The sequence below is a fragment of the Xiphophorus hellerii genome, chromosome 8 (genome assembly GCF_003331165.1).
Source record: "Xiphophorus hellerii strain 12219 chromosome 8, Xiphophorus_hellerii-4.1, whole genome shotgun sequence".
In the NCBI taxonomy this organism is placed as follows: domain Eukaryota; kingdom Metazoa; phylum Chordata; class Actinopteri; order Cyprinodontiformes; family Poeciliidae; genus Xiphophorus; species Xiphophorus hellerii.
In genome coordinates, this window is record NC_045679.1 from 4,415,586 (window position 1) to 4,433,151 (window position 17,566).

General features: G+C 40.7%; 1 protein-coding gene and 1 long non-coding RNA gene across 2 annotated transcripts; one reads left to right on the forward strand and one right to left on the reverse strand.

Moving 5' to 3' along the window:
- Positions 1-1,740: 1,740 nt before the first annotated feature.
- Positions 1,741-16,691, forward strand: LOC116724471 (NACHT, LRR and PYD domains-containing protein 12-like). Its single transcript, XM_032570189.1, has 9 exons — positions 1,741-1,829; positions 2,642-2,761; positions 3,367-3,445; positions 3,596-3,821; positions 3,989-5,780; positions 10,753-10,926; positions 11,126-11,299; positions 15,913-15,959; positions 16,108-16,691. Exons 1-9 carry the CDS (start codon positions 1,741-1,743, stop codon positions 16,638-16,640), a joined length of 3,234 nt encoding a protein of 1,077 aa, XP_032426080.1. The 3' UTR covers positions 16,641-16,691.
- On the reverse strand, positions 8,810-10,021 carry LOC116724683 (uncharacterized). The gene is made up of 3 exons (XR_004340239.1): positions 9,782-10,021; positions 9,636-9,711; positions 8,810-9,290 (listed from the first exon to the last, which is right to left on the reverse strand). It is a non-coding gene; the product is annotated as an uncharacterized LOC116724683 (long non-coding RNA).
- Positions 16,692-17,566: the final 875 nt, after the last annotated feature.

The following is a 17,566-nucleotide window of genomic DNA, read 5'->3' on the forward strand; positions in this document are numbered from 1 at the left end:
TTTAAGTTACATTACATTAAGTGTTTTAAGACAGGACTGGGTGAAAGGGTAGAAAGAAAACTCAACAATTAGAAAAGGTACAACAGAACTGTATTTTCAAAACCCAGCCACCTTACTGTATTTTCATGCTGTAGTTTTTACAGCCATTTGTTACAGTGCAGTTCTTACGTGCCAATAGTGCCCTGCAGAGAAAAACAAATATCTATAGTTTAATGTGTAACTAAAACCGCCTTGAAGTTTTCCCAGGTGCAAAACAGTTATGTCCTGTGATCTTCCATAATCTCGCTAGCATCTCGCGTGATCTCCTGATCTCGCTAGATCCTCTTTGGAGGGAGATCAATCTGACTATAATGAATCATGTTATCTCAACATGATTCAATTTCATAAACGTTAAGTTGTTGAATTTCTTGTTTATCCAACATGATTGTATCGCGTTTTTGTTTGAAACATGAGATTATTTAGTTAAAAGTACATGATATTCTTTTGTTAATGTAATAACCCCCTAAGTTCATTTTTTTCAGTGGCACCGCTGTACCACCGACAGAGAGAAAAGGGGATGTAAACTAGGCGGCTGGGCTGACACAGTTTACAATCAGTCTACAGTTAACTCACAATCTGTGAATAATGTCAGAGTTGCTGCCTGTAACTAGTCCGGCTCCTTCGCTGGGCTGCCAGTTTTGGTGGGTCTGAATCGCTTCCAACAAAAAATCCGGTTAATCTCCGGTATTTTACCGGTTACGTCTTGCGCGTCAAAATTGAGCCAACTTGCAGCAGAATGAGTAACATCGGAGTACAGTGAGCCCTCGCTATTTCGCGGATCACCTTTCGCGGTCTCGCTTTGCATCGTGCATTGTGTTCTGCATTCTGATTGGCTAAACAGTCTCTCCGCTTCTTCTCTACCTGTGTGTCAACAACGTTGCGGTTTAATATGTACACATACGTAAAACAGCTTGCCATATTTAACATAACTGATGGTGGCATGTCGGTTTATAAGAATATTTTTGCCCAGAAGAAAAAAGAGCGACAACAACTACCGATAACTATGTTCTTCTCTTGAAAAAACACACCTGCACCGTGGGCTTTAGAAGAAAAGAAAAAAAACCCGCTACAGAGCGGAGTCAGGATGCAGCGGCTCAGTCAGAAGAGCAGTGAAATACACGCGAGTCACTATTTGTCCTACTATACTTTGGGTTTTTTTTGTTTTTTCATAATCATTTTTTATTTTCTCCCTTTCTAATCCAATAACTCAGGTCATGGTGGGGCGGCGCTGATCTCCGCAATTCAGGCACGGGAATCCGCCTTCAGTTCATATTAAAATTATTATTTTACGGTACAGTAGTTATTTGTAAAAAAAAAATGTTTATACAGTACTTTTTATTTGTTAAACAAATGTTTGGACCTGTAAAAAGGTTTTGTTCTTTGGTTTCAATGTAGTATGGAATATTTTATTGTATAATAATTGTAAAAAAATTAAAGGTTCCTACTTCGCGGATTTCACCTATCACAGGTTCTTTTTGGAACGTAACCGCCACGAAAAACGAGGGGGTTAGCCCTGACTGCATTCACCTGACACTGATATGAAGCAGAGAAGAAGAGCCAATCAGAGGAGGAGCAGCTGATCTTTTTCCAACTCTAATGATGTAAAGGATGATCAGAGTTGTTGATGTGCAGATGAATGATGTGTGTTTCCTCTGCAGGTGAAGGTAGAAAGTGTGTGTGAGCTGATGTGAATTCAGCAGCATGGATCAGTGTGAGGACAGAGAGGAGGGAGTCCCTCCCTCTAAAACCACTCTGTGTGGGGAAGATGAGCCCCAGAGGAAACGTCAGAGGTGAGGTCACCATCTCTAACTGTCCACAGCCCTTTTCACACAGCGTTCACTATATCAGGCCAGAACAGACAGGAGGATCAATGATCAGGAACATGTTGGAGGATTAGACCGATTCTGATACGAATCATTTAAAACATCAAGTTGATGATCTGTTTGGTTCTGTTGTGTTGTGTTCTGATTGAAGCTCCATCAGATCCTCCTTGGATGGTCAGAGTGGAAATGATTCCTGGTTCTTCTCCATGTCAGAGCTCAACACTAAGATCACCAAACTTCTCTCAGTCATTTCAAACCAACATGTTGGTCTCAGAAACAAATCTTTCTGCTCTTTAAAGAAGGCTGGACATTATTCAGGAGGACCAATGATCAGGAACATGTTGGAGGATTAGACCGATTCTGATACGAATCATTTAAAACATCAAGTTGATGATCTGTTTGGTTCTGTTGTGTTGTGTTCTGATTGAAGCTCCATCAGATCCTCCTTGGATGGTCAGAGTGGAAATGATTCCTGGTTCTTCTCCATGTCAGAGCTCAACACTAAGATCACCAAACTTCTCTCAGTCATTTCAAACCAACATGTTGGTCTCAGAAACAAATCTTTCTGCTCTTTAAAGAAGGCTGGACATTATTCAGGAGGACCAATGATCAGGAACATGTTGGAGGATTGGACCGGTTCTGATAGGAATCATTTAGAACATCAAGTCGATGATCTGTCTGGTTCTGTTGTGTCTCACAGCTCTTTATTTTACAAACGGTCACAATAAAATTAATCTTTAAAACAGAACTCCTCAAAAAGTTTTTTTTTTTTTTACCAGGTTCCATCAGAGTTTCACACAAGAAGAAGAACCAAAACCCAGCTGTGTGTCCTTTAAAAGCAACAATTCAATGGTTCATAAGATTGACTTGAAATCTCCTGGACCGCCATCATCAGAGAGGTGCGCCGTTACTATTTGTTGTAACTGTAGAAATAGAACCGGTAAGAACTCAGATGTTCCCAGTTATATTTACAGAGAGGTTTGATCTACTATCTACAAAAATCAGCTGATCTGTTCTATTGAAAATACAATCTTATTTTCATCTCTGGGGTGTTTATGATGATGTTCTTCTGCTTCCTGGCTCCATGTCAGACTGTGGAAGACATTTCTATGACATCCTCCGTGTCCACATCACCTCAGATCTATTCATAGGAACCTGATGGATGTCCCACACTGTCCTGAAGACCTGTGTGGACAGAGCCTTCATTTCCACTGTCCCCAACCTCTGGGAAACTGTCTCCACCAGCATCAGAACTGCTGACAGTGTGGACCGTTAGAAGTCCACTATCAGTACCAACTTTTTGAAATGTCTACTGGGTGTTTCTGGTGTTATTGGTCTCCATTGTTGTAGTTAATCTTCCTCCTAACTTCTTTGTATTATTTTTATGTGATGCTCTGTTTTTCTGCTTTATGGAATTTTAATGTCAAATTCTTCGTGACTCCATCAGTGAATACTGATGGATGAATATTTCCTGACTTCCTAATTGTTCCTGGTTCCTCCACAGAGTGGACCAGCAGAGCTCAGAGGTTCCCAGTGGTCCGTCTGCCCAGCAGAAACAAACACAGCTGGACTCCATATTTATGGTCTGTACATGAACAAGAACTACTTTTCCATGAGTTCTGTTCAAAGTCACCTTCATGCTGCTCTTTGGAAACCAGATGACTGTCAGTCTGTTCAACATCCATCTGGTGTTTGGCTCCATGATGTTTCCTTCATCTATTATTCTGTTCCAGCTGCTGGAGGACAATATTGTCACTTTTGTGAAGAAAGAACTGAAGAAGATCCAGAAAGGTCTGAGTCCAGATGACACAGAATGTTCAGAGAGTCGGAGAGATGATGATGAGGTGTTGGAAGGTGATGATGAAGAGCTGAGGAGGAGCAGCGGAGAGGCAGTGATGAAGATCACACTGAACTTCATGAGGAGGATGAAGCAGGAGGAGCTGGCTGACCGTCTGGAGAGCAGTAAGAGGATTTCTACAAAGATTTAACCTGATAGATAAATTACACATTTACTGAAATTTGAAGAGATGGAATCACATTTATGAAAAACATCTTCAGAAGTGATGTAATCAAATTCAAAAGATGATTTTTTTTCATATCTGATTTTTGTTATTGTGTTAATTTAGGACATTTTGCTCCAGTTTGTGAACTTAAACTTAAATATGGTCTGAAGAAGAAGTTCCAGTCGGTGTTTGAGGGGATTGCTAAAGCAGGAAGTCCAACCCTTCTGAACCAGATCTACACAGAGCTCTACATCACAGAGGGAGGGACTGGAGAGGTCAATCATGAACATGAGGTCAGACAGATTGAAACAGCATCCAGGAAAACACACAGACCAGAAACAACAATCAGACAAGAAGACATCTTTAAAGTCTCACCTGGAAGAGATCAACCAATCAGAACAGTGATGACAAAGGGAGTGGCTGGCATTGGGAAAACAGTCCTAACACAGAAGTTCACTCTGGACTGGGCTGAAGACAAAGCCCACCAGAACATCCAGTTCATATTTCCATTCACATTCAGAGAGCTGAATGTAATGAAGGAGAAAAAGTTCAGCTTGGTGGAACTTGTTCATCATTTCTTTAGTGAAACCAAAGAAATCTGCAGCTTTGAACACTTCCAGGTTCTGTTCATCTTTGATGGTCTGGATGAGAGTCGACTTCCTCTGGACTTCCACAACAAGGAGATCCTGACTGATGCTACAGAGCCCACCTCAATGGACGTTCTGCTGACAAACCTCATCAGGGGGAAACTGCTTCCCTCTGCTCTCCTCTGGATAACCACACGACCTGCAGCAGCCAATCAGATCCCTCCTCAGTGTGTTGACATGGTGACAGAGGTCAGAGGTTTCAATGACCCACAGAAGGAGGAGTACTTCAGGAAGAGATTCAGAGATGAGGAGCAGGCCAGCAGGATCATCTCCCACATGAAGACATCACGAAGCCTCCACATCATGTGCCACATCCCAGTCTTCTGTTGGATCAATGCTACAGTTCTGGAGGATGTGTTGGAGACCAGAGAGGGAGGAGAGCTGCCCAGCACCCTGACTGAGATGTACATCCACTTCCTGATTGTTCAGACCAAAGTGAAGAAGGTCAAGTATGATGGAGGAGCTGAAACAGATCCACACTGGAGTCCAGAGAGCAGGAAGATGATTGAGTCTCTGGGAAAACTGGCTTTTGATCAGCTGCAGAAAGGAAACCTGATCTTCTATGAATCAGACCTGACAGAGTGTGGCATCGATATCACAGCAGCCTCAGTGTACTCAGGAGTGTTCACACAGATCTTTAAAGAGGAGAGAGGGCTGTACCAGGACAAGGTGTTCTGCTTCGTCCATCTAAGTGTTCAGGAGTTTCTGGCTGCTCTTCATGTTCATCTGACCTTTATCAACTCTGGTTCTGACATGATGAAAGAAACACAAATACCTAAGAAATCTGCATTACTTAATAAATCTGACCTAAAGTCTCTCCATCAGAGAGCTGTTGACCAGGCCTTACAGAGTCCAAATGGACACCTGGACTTGTTCCTCCGCTTCCTCCTGGGACTTTCACTGCAGACCAATCAGAGACTCCTACAAGGTCTGCTGACACAGACAGGAAGTAGATCACAGACCAATCAGGAAACAGTTCAGTACATCAAGGAGAAGATCAATGAGAATGTGTCTGCAGAGAAAAGCATCAATCTGTTCCACTGTCTGAATGAACTGAATGATCGTTCTCTAGTGGAGGAGATCCAACAGTCTCTGAGTTCAGGAAGTCTCTCCACAGATAAACTGTCTCCTGCTCAGTGGTCAGCTCTGGGTTTCATCTTAGTGTCATCAGGAAAAGATCTGGATGTGTTTGACCTGAAGAAATACTCTGCTTCAGAGAAGGCTCTTCTGAGGCTGCTGCCAGTGGTTAAAGCCTCCAACAAAGCTCTGTAAGCACACAGATTGTTACTGTATTTTTTATAGATAGGAATCTGCTAATTATGAGGAAAATATTCATGTTTCAGTTTATATATTGGTGCATTGTCTCTTCAGTGGGGGGTTGCTCAAAATAGAAACAGACTTCCTTCAGCAGCTGGACATAGTGTTACATTAAAGCAGCAAAACTTCTCCACTGTTAAAATTGAAATTGGATTAATATAGTTAATTGTGAAAATTTATAATGCTATTTCCAACCTCCTTGTTAACTGTAGTTCAGTCGTTTGAGGCTGGAGGTCCAACTATAGAATGAACCAGTTCTCAACAAATGCAAAGGTTGTGTAAAATAAGATAGTTCCTTCTCTGTCCAATAAGAAGATTGTTGATTTGAAAGAACATAAATTTTGAAGAATTGTTTAATAACAGATTTTTCTCCATGTCTCCTCAGACTGAGTGGCTGTAACCTCTCAGAGAGATGCTGTGAAGCTCTGTCCTCAGTTCTCAGCTCCCAGTCCTCCAGTCTCAGAGAACTGGACCTGAGTAACAACAACCTGCAGGATTCAGGAGTGAAGGTTCTCTCTGCTGGACTGAAGAGTCCAAACTGCAACCTGGAAACTCTCAGGTAAAACTTTCTAGATGCTAGTTATTTCTATCCACTAGCTGCTAGCAGAGATTGAAAAAAGTATTTGACCACCCATTTAAATGAGCGTAATCAGGTGTTCCAATAACTTCCATGGCCACAGGTATATGAAAATAAGCACCTAAGCATGTAGACTATTTTTACAAACATTTGTGAAAAAATGTGTTGCTCTCAGAAACTCAGTGAATTCCAGAGTGGAACTGTGATAGGATGTGCAACAAGTGGGTTTTTTCATGTCCTGGACAACTGAGAACCTATAAATATGTAGAAATTGAATATTTGGGAAGTATCACAACGTAAACTTAAAGCTGAGCACCAGAGTTTCCTAGAAAAAAATTCTGAATTTATTTTGTGGTTCTAAAGGCTTTACATTGAAGATGATAAGAAATAAAGACATACTTTATTTTGTGTTACTATCAGCTTCAATAGCCCCTCTGCTCTCGGCTCACATACGGAGCTGTCGGCTAGTGGTAACACTCAGCGCCTCCAGTTTCAAACTCTTCTTACTAAAGTAAGAGTTAAAAAGCTAAACATAATTGAAATATTGGCAACATTCAACAGAAAAAGGAGCTAAGTCTATGAAAGCAATGTAGTAAGTTTTGCTACTTTTGATTTAAGGCATAATAATGCAGTTTATCATGATTCAGCTGAAGTAATGAAATGAACAAACTGTAGTCTGATTTTTGTTAGTGTGTTTCTTCCTATTGAGCAGTGAAAGTAAATAAAATGTGTTGCATGTCTTTTGCTTTAAGTATTTACTTACTGGAGGGTTTTTGTTTGTGCTGCAGAGCCACAGCTAACAGCTAGCTCCTCACTTCAGCGGCTCTAGTGGAGCCTGTGATGTTCAGCTGCTGTTGCTCCTCCTACACTTTGGACTGAACCATTGTTCTAAGAATGGTGGGGGGGTTCCTTAAAATTTATTCTTGTTCTTTTCTTAGATGAATGGCAGATTTACTTTGTTCTTCATTTCTTTTGCATTTTTATATTGATATTGTTTAAATACAAAGGTTTCTTTCATGATTTATTTGGGGGGACAATTCCAAGATTGCGGGGGTCCAAACCCCCCGACCCACCTGGGATTTACGCCCATGTCCATACAGGTCAGCCTGTGTCCAGTTTGAGTGAAAAGAGTTGCAGGTGATCCACGCTTCAGAGATCAAGCAGTGGCAGCACTAGGCAACATGTAGAGGCATCAGCTGTGTGATTGGTCCACTCTCCTGGTTTTAAATGCATCAACTATAAACCTATCTATAGAAATAAATCTGCTCCACCAGGCCAGTGAAACGATCAGAGCAACAAAGACTCTTGCAATCCAGCTTTGTAAGAAAAAAAGAGCATTATTGCAGATCCTTCCTCCCAGGAGTTGTTAGACTTTCTAACCAGAACTGCTCCCAAAAAACTCTTTATTTACATCCTGGCTGTTACATGCAGTCTTTTTAAATGTCTTTTAAATAGTCTATTGCTGTTTCAACATACCAATATACACATCATACATATGATTATAAATTACTCTACTCAGCTGCACATTTTTTTCAAACTGATTATGATGTTTCTATTAAATGTACAGCATTATTATTCCTCTATTGTAAATGTGTCCTTACTCTACAGCCTCCAATTATTTTTATCTTTTCTTCAATGTTTTATTTTTCCATTTACCTTAAACTTGTTGCTGGTAAACCTGAACTCCCTGCTGTGGAAAAATGAAGGATGTTTCTATTCTGATCTGTTCTATAAGTGACAAATGTTGATTTTTATTACTCATGTAACAGAATTAGAGTTTTATTACTATTTTATCTTAACTGGTATTGAAAATTTAATTTATTTACTTTTTTCCTCTTGTGAAAATGATCAGTTCAGACTTTGGGTTCTACCTCAATGTTCTCATCATGTGATGAATTGTGTGTCTGCAGCTTATCAGGCTGTTTGGTCTCAGAGGAAGGCTGTGCTTCTCTGGCCTCAGCTCTGACCTCCAACCCCTCCCATCTGAAAGAGTTGGACCTGAGCTACAATCATCCAGGAGACTCAGGAGTGAAGCTGCTGTTGGCTGGACTGAAGGATCCACACTGGAGACTGGAAGCTCTCAGGTATGGAGGAACCTGCTGCAGGAGCAGAGAAGGTCTGATAGAGGAGGAAGAGGGAGAAATGTCTTTAGTCAGTCTGCTGGGAAACATTTAGTTTGAAGCTAAATAGTTAGCTTGTTGCTCAAAGGAACAGCTTTTGTCAGTTGCTGCTCAGTTTTCCATCTCTGTATTCAGGCAGTTAAAAAACAGAAAGATGAAATCTGAGATTCTCTCTGCTTTGCTTGAAGCTGGTGTTTTAAGATAAGATAAATCTTTATTGTCATTGTCACAAGAACAACGAAATTTAAAAAGTGCCATCAGTCAGTGCATATGTTAATGTAGCATATTTATAAGAACAACAATATTCTATATTGCTATTCAATATAATTGGATTTTGACCAATAAGGTAAATGGCTAGTTTTTTTTTCCTTCAGAAGATAAGTAAGTGCGACTCAAAAAGAGCAGATAGGCTGGAAATTGCAGTTGCAAGTTGGTTTATATTTGCAATGTGAATAATATATATACATATTTACAATATTATTGGGAACATCCAAATGGCCATTAACAAACAAAAGAAAAAATAAATAAAGAACACAACAACAAAGGAAACTAAAGCAATCAGTTGTTCCCAGAGTTTCACAATTGAGAGTCCACACCTGTTAGTCCATTCATCCCAAATTGGGATCAATTAGGGCTCTCAACAAGATAATTATGCTTTGCTTGGCTCAAATCCGGGTAGGAAACTGAAGTCTTCGATCACCCTAAAAAGAGTGAACTCTTTCTTTGGCTCTATGCCCGATCTTCTAGCTCGCCATCAACCTGGCCTGAATAACAAAGCAGGACCATTTCCTTAATATATATATATAATCTAAACATCTAGTGTATACACAATTCAATAAATAGCACTCTTTATACTATAAATAATTCTAAACAATCATGTTTAGGCAATTGCAATAAATCTAAAATTCAGTATAAATTACATTCATGAAATATTCAATAAATATACACCATATAATCAACATGAAATGTAAAATCTGATTTAAACCAGTGTTTAATAAATATTTAAGCCACCTTTTTGCTTATCAAAAGGAGTGCACAATCGATAACTTAGCGGCTACACAATAACAGTGATTATAAGCTAACGCTAAGTCACTGACAAAAACACTCACCAGTTCCGCCGTTTTATCTCACCCTACCGGGGTTTATTTTTTTTCCATCTCCCTTCTGGCTCACACCAGTTGGCTCCTATGGTTTAGCACATTAAGTGAGCATTGTACAAATTTACGGGAAATGAATAACACCACACTTAACTGACCTGCAGCTCTGCTCCTGCCAACGTGTTCTAACCTTCGTGCCTCCCCGCTCCAGCTAATATACCTAGCAGGTAACACTGCAGCGGTACACGTGACCCCAATACTCAACCGCAATTGGCTAATTAATAGTCTCGCGAGAATCGCCAATCATTCTATTAAAAGCATCGCGGAGTTTGAGATATAAAAATGTTAAAAGACTGGAAAATCGGAGGAGGAAATAAAGGTTAAAATTTACACCCGGGTTACATTAAAAAACAAAAAATAACTGTCTCACAATTTACACACAATGTAAGAATTAACAAATAACTGATAAAAAACTAATAAATAAGAATAGCCACATTCTCACATACATCATTCATGATGATTAATGGTTTTTTTTGATTGCATTTAGTTTTGTTATTGCTATTGGGTAGAAACTGTCTCTGAGACGTTTGGTTCTTGTTCTGGTTGCTCTTTATCTTCTGCCTGAAGGCAGCAGTGTGAACAGAGAATGTCCGGGGTGAGAAGTGTCCTTTGTGATGTGTTGTGCTTTTCTTAGACAGCGGTCGCTGTGCAGGTCCTCCAGTGAGGGCAGAGGGCAGCGAGTGATTTTTTTTGGCTGTATTCACAACCCTTTGGAGAGCTTTCCTTTGAGCTGTAGTGCTGCTGTTATAACATTCCCTCAAACCAGCTCTGATGCTGTTATTCAGCCTAGATTTCCACTGGACTCTTTCTGTTAAAACTGACACTGGATTCATTTAGTTCATGGTGGATTGTAATATTTCTCTTGCCAGCCTCCTTGTTGTCTGTTGTTCAATCCTTCAAGACAGGAGAACCATCTACAAAATGATCCAGTTCACAATAAAGGTCAACATAAAAATATGTGAAGTAAAAAGTCCTTTCAATCTTTCCGAGAAGAACATTCTTGACTGGAAATGAATAAATAAATATTTCTGATTTGCTGAATAACAGTTGTTTCTCTCTGTCTCCTCAGACTGAGTGGCTGTAACCTCTCAGAGAGAAGCTGTGAAGCTCTGTCCTCAGTTCTCAGCTCCCAGTCCTCCAGTCTCAGAGAACTGGACCTGAGTAACAACAACCTGCAGGATTCAGGAGTGAAGCTTCTCTCTGCTGGACTGAAGAGTCCAAACTGTAACCTGGAAACTCTCAGGTAACTCTGGGCACTTGACAAATTGCTGCATCTTAGGAGCAAAAAGAAACATTATTACAGATCCCAGCAGTTCCTTGGCTTTCTTATTTATTCCACATGTTACAAATCCAGCCATCCGTCCGTTAGCGATGAGTTCATATCTTGTTCTCTACCTTAATGTTCTCATGTTCTCATCATGTGATGAATTGTGTGTCTGCAGCTTATCAGGCTGTTTGGTCTCAGAGGAAGGCTGTGCTTCTCTGGCCTCAGCTCTGACCTCCAACCCCTCCCATCTGAAAGAGTTGGACCTGAGCTACAATCATCCAGGAGACTCAGGAGTGAAGCTGCTGTCGGCTGGACTGAAGGATCCACACTGGAGACTGGAAGCTCTCAGGTATGGAGGAACCTGCTGCAGGAGCAGAGAAGGTCTGATAGAGGAGGAAGAGGGAGAAATGTCTTTAGTCAGTCTGCTGGGAAACTTTTAGTTTGAAGATTAAAATTCATTATGCTAATTCAGCTTGTATTTATTACAGTTAAAATATAAATATTGCTGGTGATTTTGGCTATGTACGTTTGCAAACTCCATTCAATTAAAAATTATACTAATCTTTCACATGATGCTGAATGAACCTGGGAAACCGACCCATCTACTGGAACCACAATGACATGGTAGTCAGAGCAGCAGGGGGCCAAATATAGCTCCATGTGGAACCAAGAGGTTGGAGAGAGAAAATCAGTTTGAAACTGTTTCCTATCAGAGTTCAGTTTGTCTCTCTGTCTTCACAAACCAGGAGCATCATGGGCTGGGCGGGGCTTCCACTGATGGATCTACTGAGAAAATACAAGAAGCTGATTGGCTGATGGACAGGAAGTTAGACTGTTCAGATAAATTACATTAACAGATATTATTGGCATTGAAGAGATATGGCTGAGAGCAATTATAGATTCTAGAATAAGTGGAAATGTTTCAGTAACAGGAAGAGGATGAGCAACATGTTAAAATAATCATCTATATTCAGAGAAACAAGTAGAGAAATTTATCTAGAATATATATAATATAAAGTCAGAACCTTCTTGAAATTCACTGTTATAAAGACCACAAGAGATCTTTTAAGCTAAACAGTCATTAATATCTAAAATAACCCTTTGAAGAATTTGAATTAATTTGAGTCACAAGATTTTATTTCCTTTTGGGATCAATAAGCTGTTTTCTAATTTGAATTTAATTATATCAGTAGAAAGAATAATAAATAATTAGAAATGAAAGAAGAGATAACTATTATGAACGTTAGATTAGAATCAGTATGAGCCCCACAGCGGCCTGAATCCGACGGCCAACTGCTGCCTTATTTGTTCGTTCTCTCACTCTTTTATTTTACCAAACTGCCAGAACCACTTTGTGTCCAGACTTGGGTTTAATAAAACCTCTTTGTTAAAAACATAATCTGGTCTGGACTTTGTATTTTGTGAGTTCTGTGTGATGACATGAGGATCGTAACATATTGGTGGCCCATCCTATTCCAACAAAATGTTTAAAACATATTTGGAGGGCCGTTCAATGTTGTGATATTTATGAATGCAGTTTTAATTGTGGTGACTTCTGAAAGTGTGTTTTCTATGTGTTTAGTAACATTTAGTGTCAGGTTGGTGGGGTGTTTTCAGAACTATTTAATTTAAATACTGGGTTAAATTTCCCTGTATTTAATGTTTGGCTAGTGATTGTTTTTGGATTGTTTTAGGAGCAAATTTGTTTCTATTTGTTTCTATTTTTCCCACATTAGTTTTGTAATTTTTGTTCAAAAAATAGTTTTTGTCAGTTGCTGCTCAGTTTTCCATCTCTGTATCCAACAGTTAAAAAATGGAAAGATGAAATTCCAGGTTTGCTCTGCTTTGATTCAAGCTGGTGTTTTCCCTCAAACCAGCTCTGATGCTGATCCTCAAACTAAGCCTGATGCTGTTCTTCAGCCCAGCCTTGATTCTCAGGCTTCATTGGACTCTTTCTGTTAAAACTGACATGGGATTAATTTAGTTCATAGAGGAATTTAATATTTCTCTTGCCAGCCTTCTTGTTGCCTTTAGTTCAGTCCTTCATGGCTGGAGGCCCATCTATAGACTGAACCAGTTCACAACAAAAGGCAACATAATTATATATAAAACAGTCCTTTAAATCAGTAAAGAGGAACATTGTTGACTGGAAAAAAGACACATTTTGAAGAATTGTTTAATAACAGATTTTTCTCTTTGTCTCCTCAGACTGAGTGGCTGTAACCTCTCAGAGAGAAGCTGTGAAGCTCTGTCCTCAGTTCTCAGCTCCCAGTCCTCCAGTCTCAGAGAACTGGACCTGAGTAACAACAACCTGCAGGATTCAGGAGTGAAGCTTCTCTCTGCTGGACTGAAGAGTCCAAACTGCATCCTGGAAACTCTCAGGTAACTCTGGGCATTTGACAAATTGCTGCATCTTAGGAGCAAAAAGAAACATTATTACTGATCCCAGCAGTTGCTTGGCTTTCTTATTTATTCCACATGTTACAAATCCATCCATCCATCCATCCATCCATCCATCCATCAGTTCAGATCTTGGGTTCTACCTCAATGTTCTTATATTCTCATCATGTGATGAATTGTGTGTCTGCAGCTTATCAGGCTGTTTGGTCTCAGAGGAAGGCTGTGCTTCTCTGGCCTCAGCTCTGACCTCCAACCCCTCCCATCTGAAAGAGTTGGACCTGAGCTACAATCATCCAGGAGACTCAGGAGTGAAGCTGCTGTCGGCTGGACTGAAGGATCCACACTGGAGACTGGAAGCTCTCAGGTATGGAGGAACCTGCTGCAGGAGCAGAGAAGGTCTGATAGAGGAGGAAGAGGGAGAAATGTCTTTAGTCAGTCTGCTGGGAAACATTTAGTTTGAAGCTGAATGTTTAATTTGATAATTAAATATTTAGACGCCTCATCTGGAGGCAGAGATCATTACCCAGTTTTCTGGAATATTCTCCAAACTAAGAACGGCTCACAAGGAAAATTAAAGAGTGGGATGGGTTTAATAGTTTAATAGGGACTCTGACTAAACATCTGGAAAATGATCCAAAGAATGAAAGGAATCAGGAGATAATGGAAATCCCTTGTTTTCCAGGGGAAATGAAGAATTGCAGTGAATGATGGTGAAAAAGTAGAATTGTGCTCTGTTGACTGTGGTAGAAATTAAAAAACAATAATAAGACCTTTTAGACAGATCCAAGAAAAGACTAATGTGTTTAGGTTTTCAGTAGTTGGGAAAGCTTTTGGGATTGTTCAATAAAGTTTGGGAAAAATTCCCAACGTCTTGGAAAAAGGCAGAAACCCTTCTGTCACGAGGTGCGGGTGGTGAGAGTGGTGAGGCAGAATGCAGCGGACCCAGGAATGATGAATATGAGGATTTAATGATGAAACCAGTCAAAACAATGAACAGCAGGCACACGGAAACACTGACGACACTGAAGCTGACATTGACGAGGACCCGACGAGGAACAAAGAACACAGGTGGAGTTAAATACACGGGAGGGTAATCACAGAGACGAGACACACATGGGAACAATCAAGGGGAGGACAGGACAACGAAGAGACGCAAGGACACAAAAAACTCTAAATGAACACAGAAAACACAGATCCTGACACCTTCATGTTGGAAAACCAGGGAAATATCCATCCGACCAATCAGATTCCAGATCCACAGCTCTGACGTCACATTTAGGATAAATAATGGAATCGTAATAAGAGAAAGAAAAACATTTTATTGATAAAGTAGAGGGATGATATCAGCCCATCAGATGGTTTAGAAGAGGGAGAGGAAGCATCATGGGACTGCAGAGGTCCTTCACCTGATCCTGGTTGTTGGGACAAGAACTTTGTTACTGAACTTAAGGACATTTTTCATGTTTCTGTACGTAAGTAGATTTAATGGTGGGAACTTTTACTCCACTACATTTTACAGTATCTGTACTTTCTACTTCACTACATTTCTATAAAGCGTTGCGTTACAAGTTACATCCAAGTCGGTTTGCGCTTTTTGATTTGTTGGTTAGTTTGAAAGTAATCAATGATTCTGGTGCCGCCTTTGCCTCCCTGATAACCAGAGGCCTCTGATTGCAACAGCAGGACAATCCAACATTTTAGTCCAGCAGCTCCTGATCAGTGACATCATCAGTAGAATGATGATGTCATTTCCCTCTTAGAGCAGCTTAGAAATCTGAGAGGAAAGATGCAAACAAAGACTCTCTGGACTGTTGGATCTGCTGGTTCTGGTTCCAGATGCTCCTTGGACACTTTCACAAGCCATTACTGCAGCTGCTGGATTCAGGATGCTGCTTCTTCTTCTTGGTCTCATTGTAAATGTGTGCAGCAGCGCCACCTGGTGGTGTTGGTTGGTAGAGGAAGTGCTGAAAGGTTGGAGGTGTTTGTCAGAGGTGTGTGATGATGGAAGCCTCTCCCTGGTTTGTGAGTCTGAGCTCAGAGATCAAATCTTTGATTCTTGTTGAACTCTTTGTTGAATGTGATGCAGCTTCTCCTTTTTAATGTTTGTATTTCTGGATATTACAGTGAGGCCACAGCAGGTTTTCAGCAGCAGGGCTGTTTAGTGTTTCATTCCTTCATCTGTGTGTGGGAGTGTGGATGGAACAGGTATCCAGGTGTTGTGTCAGAGTTTAGATTGATTGTATTTTAATGCTGATTATTAAATCAGGTTGAACTTCCAGAAATGTTTTCTTAGTTTCCTGATGTCCTTTTAGGCTTCAGTGAGTTTCTTCAGGTTGTTACTGAGGGATTTACTTTCTTCTCTCTGTTGGAGCTTTTCCTGTGTTTGGAGAAATGAGTTGTGCTGCAGCAGCACCAACTGTCCTTCCTACATCCACTGCAGTTTGCAATTCAAATGTTGGACTGTTCCTGTCTCAGTGGAGGACAATGTGTGTCTGAGAGACATGTAATGTCCATGTTTGCTGCTGAAAGAGACTGATGGTCTGACCCCCCTCCTCCTTTCAGGGTGGAGCCTGCTGGAGTCCCATTCTTGACACCAGGTCTGAGGAAGTGTAAGTGTGTTTTCATCTGATTCATGACAACAAAGCAGCTCACATTCAACCATCTTCAAACTGTCACATCACTCATTCAGGAGTCATCATCAAAGTGTCAATAAATGATCAATAACTGCAGCTGGATTGTGTTTGTTCTCTCCATCAGATTCCTGTCAACTCACCATCGACACAAACACAGTGAGCAGAAACATCAAACTGTCTGAAGACAACAGGAAGGTGACACATGTGGAGGAGCTTCAGTCATATCCTGATCATCCAGGCAGATTTGATAACTATCCTCAGCTACTGTGTAGAACTGGTCTGACTGGTCGCTGTTACTGGGAGGTCGAGTGGAGAGGAGGAGTTTATATATCAGTGAGTTACAGAAGAATCAGGAGGAAAGGAATCAGTAGAGACTGTTGGTTTGGAAGGAATGATCATTCCTGGAGTCTGAACTGCTCTGATGCTAAGGGTTACTCTGTCTGTCACAATAACATAGAAACTCGTCTCTCCTCCTCCTCTGACTCTAACAGAGTAGCAGTGTATGTGGACTGTCCTGCTGGCATTCTGTCCTTCTACAGAGTTTCCTCTGACTCACTGATCCTCCTCCACACCTTCAACACCACATTCACTGAACCTCTGATTCCTGGATTTGGAGTCTGGAGGACCTGGTCTGGTTCCTCAGTGTTTCTGTGCTGAGTTGAGTCTAAAGCAGGGGTCTCAAACTCCAGTTCTCGAGGGCCGAAGTCCTGCAACTTTTAGATGTGCCTCTGCTGCACCACACCTGAATAGAATAATTAGGTCATTAGCAAGGCTGGGAGAACTGATCTACACAAGGAGGGGGTAATTAAGCCATTTCATTCCTGTGTTTTGTACTTGTGGCACATCTAAAAACTGTAGGACACAGGCCCTTGAGGACGGGAGTTTGAGACCCCTGCTGTAGATCGTTCCTCTTTAGGTCGAAAAATAATAATTCAGTTTTGTTTCTGTTCAGCTAGAGAAAGTTTTGGCACATCCACACATTTATCTGTTCTAAGCATCTGTTCAGTGATTGGATGGGGTCAAAGGTCACCTGGTGACATCGTAATGTAGAGCTGTGTGTCATCTGCATAGTTATGGTAGCTAATATTATTTCCTTCTTATAAATATTGAATAAAAGGGGCCCTAGGATTGAACCTTGGGGTACCCCACATGTGACCTTTGACCTCTTTGATGAAAAGTTTTCAATTGAAACAAAGAAATCCCTGTTCTTTATGTAGGATTCAAACCAGTTAAGCACTGGACCGGAGAGTCCAACCCAACTCTCCAGTCGATTCAGTAATATGTCATGGTCAACAGTGTCAAAAGCTGCACTGAGGTCCAACAGAACCAGCACTGTGGTTCTGCCACAGTCCGTATTTATATGGATGTCATTGAACACTTTTACGAGGGCGGTCTCTGTGTTGTGGTAACCATGGAAACCAGACTGGAAGGAGTCAAAGTGGTTGGTGATAGTTAGGAAGCTAGTTAATTGTTTACACACAGCTTTTTCAATAACTTTGCTGATGAGTGGGAGGTCAAAGGTCGGCCTGTAATTCTGCATTAGTGATTTGTCCAGATTGTTCTTTTTATAAGTGGTTTGATTA

Bases quoted from the DNA above. Each gene is read 5' to 3' on its own strand.
- LOC116724471 (XM_032570189.1), top strand. From the start codon at position 1,741: ATGGATCAGTGTGAGGACAGAGAGGAGGGAGTCCCTCCCTCTAAAACC. The intron at 2,762-3,366 runs GTGCGCCGTTAC...GTTCCTCCACAG, and splicing joins GGACCGCCATCATCAGAGAG to AGTGGACCAGCAGAGCTCAG. The intron at 5,781-10,752 runs GTAAGCACACAG...CTGTCTCCTCAG, and splicing joins AAAGCCTCCAACAAAGCTCT to ACTGAGTGGCTGTAACCTCT.